Source organism: Alligator sinensis, unplaced genomic scaffold (assembly GCF_000455745.1).
Source record: "Alligator sinensis unplaced genomic scaffold, ASM45574v1 scaffold858_1, whole genome shotgun sequence".
NCBI classification, from domain to species: domain Eukaryota; kingdom Metazoa; phylum Chordata; order Crocodylia; family Alligatoridae; genus Alligator; species Alligator sinensis.
Genome location: NW_005842079.1, coordinates 1,055,392 through 1,061,016, shown reverse-complemented (window position 1 = coordinate 1,061,016; position 5,625 = coordinate 1,055,392). Strand labels below are relative to the sequence as shown.

At 43.8% G+C, this 5,625-nt stretch overlaps 1 protein-coding gene across 1 annotated transcript in view; it reads left to right on the top strand.

The window, feature by feature from the left end:
- The window catches only part of CACNA2D2 (calcium voltage-gated channel auxiliary subunit alpha2delta 2), a 750,433-nt gene that overhangs the window by 711,898 nt on the left and 32,910 nt on the right, over positions 1-5,625 (top strand). Inside the window, exon 23 of the mRNA XM_025204332.1 lies at positions 842-877. Coding sequence (XP_025060117.1) covers positions 842-877 — 36 coding nt within the window. The remainder of the gene's footprint in view (positions 1-841; positions 878-5,625) is intronic.

Here is a 5,625-nt window from a genome sequence, read left to right as displayed (position 1 = left end):
CCCCCACATTTCCCTGCTTTCGCAAAAAGGATTCAGAAACATCTTGTGACTCCCCATATCTTGTGTAGGTCAAAGCATACCTCTCCCTGGAGATTGGTTTTACACACAGAGGGATCTCAAAATAAAATATCAAACCTAGCTCTGGTCTTCTCCCCAGACTTGACTTCCTCACCAAGGACTGCTCAGCCCATGTCCTATGTTCTTATTTTCTAGACAATATTCCCATGCCCTCTGAAATCAGTACAGGATACTGAATCACCTGTAAAAAGCAAAGCACATAACATGTTTGCCAGTAGGACCACACCACTAACAGGATGGGGGTCTCAGGCAAACACACCTTCTCTTTCCTTGCTTCTCTCTTTCTTGCCTCCTGCTTTTCTCTGTCCCACCTCTCTCTCTTTCTTCTCTCTCTCTCTCTCTTGCCTTTCTTGTCCCCTACCTGGTCTCTTTTAACCTCAACTTTTTGCATGATGTGCTAACTCAGTAAGAACATTTCTATATCAAGACTGTTGCAACTGTTTGCTACTGACTTTCATTTTTATTTTGAGTATATAAATATATATATATATATTTCTCTAGTTATATCTATACTTTTTTATTAGTTTACTGTGGCCTTTTTCTTTTTTATTGTTTTGTTTTCCTTTTCCTTTTCATGTCGTTTTTTGCAAGAGGTTTCCTTTTGGTATGATTATGATACACAATATTTTTATTCAAACGGCGATTGAATAAAATATTGTTTGTACCCCCCTTCCCCCCTTTCCACCCAATCCCCCTTTTTTTGTTTGTTTGTTTTTTTGTTTGTTTTTTTTTCTTGCTTTCTCTCTATGGTGGATTCACACAGTACCAAACATCAAAATGAAGGGCAAGTATTTTCAGTCTTAGACCACTAACCCTACACCACTCTGTCCCACCCAACCCGTGTCCGATACCCCACCCCTCACTCCTGACCTTCACTGACTCCTCCTCACCTCCCCCACCCAGCCTGCTTGCCCATTTCCTTGCCCGTTTGCCACACCTAACCTGCAAACCACCACCAGATTGTTCCTCTCTCCTCTTCGTTCTCCTCTTCCGCTCCCTCCAATTCTTTCACCCTTTATTTGAAAGCAACATGTCTTGTTATGTTCATGAGAGCTTTGTCACGACTTATACCCCACTCCTTCCCTGTGCATTGCTCAGAAATTCAATTTGATATCGTTAAAGACTCAAGCTCATATGAAACTGTTATGTTTTGATTCAATAAGGTTTTTGTAGCTAGTGTAATATCCTGCTCTTCCTCCACCAAATCCTTTTCTTGTTATTCTTTCCCTTGCTCACTCCTTCCCTACAACTCTCTTCCCTCCCATCCTTGCTCCTGTGCTTCCCTCCTCTTCAAGACAACTCAATCTGAATGGGATAGGGCTGTGCAGAGACCTTCAGAATCAGAGGTGCCTGGAAAGAGATCAATTAAATTGCTTAAAAATAAAAAGCACAAAGCTGCAGAGGTCCTGAGTGGGGAAATGTTGGCTGAGCAGAGGAGGCTGGACTCTTAGGCAGGTCTATGCCATATGTCACCAAAAGCTATGTTTCAAGGGTCAGGTCTTATCTCTAATATCAAGAAGACCACAAATCATTGGTTACTGCATCCTGGCTTTCTCAAAAGTCACTGTCCCTGAGGCCTCATCCACACATGGAGTGACATCAGCTTAATTAAAGGGGCAATTTTAAACTAATTTAGTCGAACAAAAACTTTTGTGGTCTCTGATTTCCATTTAAACCAGGATGAAATTGGTTGATCATAAGCTATTTAGGAGTACAATGCTGACAAAATGAAATGAACAACTCTTAAGTTGAACACCTGTGCCTACATGATGCAGATGTGTGTTGGAAGTTCAGAACAAGTCTTGGCTTCCCCTGGGATCCTGAGTAAGGTGGCATTGTGGGCAGATTTAGTGGACATGGTATATTCAAGAAATGGGTCCACATCTGCCTGGAACCACCTGGTGTGCTGCCATACTGTTTGGACAGAATTTCCTTTAATTCACTGTAGCTCTGATTTAATGCCTACTCAAGATGATGTATGTCTTTCCAATGAGTTCACCGGCCACTGGATCAGGACCTAGAAGCATCCTCATTAGAAGAAAGAGATGAGTTTGGATCACTTCTTCCATAGTTTCTGTTTCCATGTCATTTTGTGTGACTCAGAATGAAGGGCCAGCTTCCAAGAAGGGCAAGGCACCTTGCCCCTCCTGCCAACATTATGGGGAGTTATAAGTGCAATGCAGCACTTGGGATCTAGCTCAGCATATCTGCAGCTTCTAGAGACTGGATCTGCTCTTTCTTACAGTCTTTACATAGACACAGCTCCTAGGAGGAAGAGTTGAGTAAGAACCTCTAGATTTGGTCCAGTGATAAGGCAGCCCCTAATGGCCCAATGGGGCATACAGCTAAGAACATTTTTCATATCCAGGATGTAGTTATTGTTCTCCCAGTGACATTGATGAGTAGTCCAGGTCTAAGGCCTGGGCGATGTGATGATGTTTACCCTTCAGCCTCTGCCTTAACTACTTCTCTATTCCTAATATAGAGGAAATAGCTGGCCCTATGCCTCCAGAGCAAGACCAAAGTTCTGCTGCCTAATGGGAGAACTGACACTTAAACAGCAATCATGGGCCATGAGGGAAGAAGGGCATGTCACCTCTCAGGTTTCTTCTTGCAAACTTAAGATGGGATTTGTCAGGATCTAGTTAAAGGAGTCAAATGCATCCTCAGTAACTCTACTGGGAGGGCATAGATGTGACCAAAGGTAGAATTGGATTTGGGGTGTCCATAGCTTAACGCTGCTCATTGTTTCCCATGGGAAGCCATATTAGTCTGACATCAGGCAGGAGATAGGGCAGGATTAAATCATGGCCATCGTAAATTGTAAAACACAGCCTATGGTTTTGAAAGAGAGCATGTGAAACTTGAGTTTCCCAACCTCATTCTCTGCTTCTGCTGAGACATGTAAGCAGGGATTGGTCCAAATGTCCCATTCTTCCCCCTATACCTCTCTTGCTCATACCCAGCAAATTGCCACATAGCCCCCTGCACAATGCCTTGAGGAGAACCATAGCCAGCTCCACTACATACTGTGCCCCCTACCCCCCGCACACCTGCCTCCTCAGCCAGGTGTAGATGAGATTTTCAGATATCATGTTAGACAGATAACCAGGTAGGCAGATGCCAGAACCAGACAAAGAAAAGGGAAGTGTGGTAAAGAGCTGGTTAGAAGGGAAATGATTGTGTGCACTAACAAGGTTCAGATGGGGAGTTCTTAATCTCAGCCCTGTTCTATCAGCTTTGAGTTGCCTCTTCCCGGTATCCCTGTAATGGCAATGCTGATGGAATAACTACTAGTGTTTCTGTATTCCTTTCCTTTTCCTCCTTTCATTGGCTTGTATCCAGACCCCGCCTTACAGTCCTATCAGAAAACAACAGTCCAACCTAAGGCTGTGCTGCCCTGGTAAAGGGCTTTGTGTGTCTTGCAATGCATTGTGGGAAGACTTGTTGGGGTGAGTGAGGGGTTTGGCTGCTCTCTTAGCTAATCTCTGCACATGTATGTATGTAGAAGGGGAGCTGCACATCAAAACTACTGCTGGACTAGAAGAGCTGAGTCTGGGGGTGCTGCCTTAAAATCAGCAAATGAATTCCAATGGACAGCTCACAGCAACCATCCCCATGGGGGTGTAAGGCACTGCTGGTCTTGCTAGCTGGATATCAAATCCCAGCCTGCTTGGGCAGAAGCTGAATGGCACAACATGGGTTTCCCCCACCTGTTTTCTTCCTTTGCCTTCCAAACCTTCTTGGGCCAACCTGTAGGATGCCCAAGCACACATGCACACACCCCTCTTTACACTTTCTACCCCTTCACTAAGGAAGAATCCACTTTCCGAAATCATAGAAATCCCATCCAAGATTCCCCTCTGATCACTGGGCGAAAGTCAAGTCATAGCACTTGTCCACATCTGCGTTCTCTATGCTATGCTTGGAAACACTGCTGAGAAACATGCCCCACCTACCTGCTCTGCTTACAGATGGCAATTTCCAGAAAGGAGACAGTGTCTCCTGCGCACACATCAATAAGCAAGACCAAGGCAGACAGTGGCTGTGGACTGCATAGCTTCCAATAAGCAAGACCAAGGCAGACAGTGGCTGGGGACTGCATAGCCACACTTCTGAGATTTGCTACGGTGGGCATGAGTGGGCAAGACTATGCCACATGGCCAGGCTTGGCTCAGTGGCAATACAGACAAGTCTTTAATGCCCTGTCTTGCAACCTATGCTTTTAAGAGTTCTCCTTACATGAATCTTCCATCCCATTGGTTTCAATGGGACAACTCACATGAGTAAGGAGTCTTAGCAGGAGTAAAGGTGGCAGGACCAGATTCTCAATTAGTACTAACACATGCAATGGGACCAGGTAATCAACAGTGTCTGTACACAACACATGACTTGCCTGAGATTAATGAAAGACAAATAATTGTGACTACAAATTATAACATCCTCTCTTGCTCCTCCACCCTCATTGTCCACACGCCTGTGAACATCTCCATGTCTGAAGTGAAAATCAGCATGTTCACTTTGGAGAATTGCTCTTGCCAGCTCCAGGCATTTTAAGGTATGGGGCACTGCCCTGTATTTTTCCAGATATCAACAAGGATCCTGACTGAGTCCCGCTCCATTCTGCCATTCCCTAGTGACCTCACCTGAAACCTGCAGGGATTACATGACCCTTCATGGCAAATGGTTCCTATGCTTCTACGTGTCCAGTGCTCTGGTTTGCACAGAGAAGTTTCCATAACATTCAAAATGGTTACCAGCAAAGAGCACTCAGAGATGGCAGGGTAGAGGCCAAGCGGGTATAGGAAGGTTACACTAGACTGTTTCATCACTCCCCTCCAAGAATCTCCCTGCACCCTAATCCAGGTTTGGAAGGATCCATTTCAATTCTGACCAAGGAAAATGGCCATTACTGAGCTGTAGACCATTGGCAGCCAGAAGGCAGCAGCACTCCCACAATGTATTGCATTTTACTTTTATCCAATGGGTAAGTCTTTGGTTGGACTGTCTTCATAAAGGACCCTGGTTTGGCCATGTTGATGCCTGAAAAATAATTTTTATTAAAAAAAATTGTTTTAGTAATTCTCTTCACCTAAGAGCATAGCATGTGGTTTCTTTTCTTTGTTAATATCCTAATAAGAGAGAGACACCCATATGACCTACCAAACATGCATATATATAAATGTGCGTGCATATATATATGTGTGTGTGTGTATGTGTGTATATGTGTATATGTACCAATAACTATACGGCCCGTATCCATACATATACAACAGATTAAATATATTGCATTTCAGAACACGAACCTAAAAATTCAATCAAATCACCAAATCCTCCTAATGTTGGCAACATATTGGCTATAACTTTCCTTTTGTGCAATACTACAGTTACCAACAGAATCTCCTTTCCTTTCTCTCTTGTTAAAAATTAGTAAATTGTTTGATCTCTTTTGTTTCCTCTTTTCTCTCTCTTTTCTCTCTCATGTTCTGAAACCCAAGCCCCTTTCCTTTGTTTTAAACCCCCGCCGGATAACGTTGCCTTTCTGTT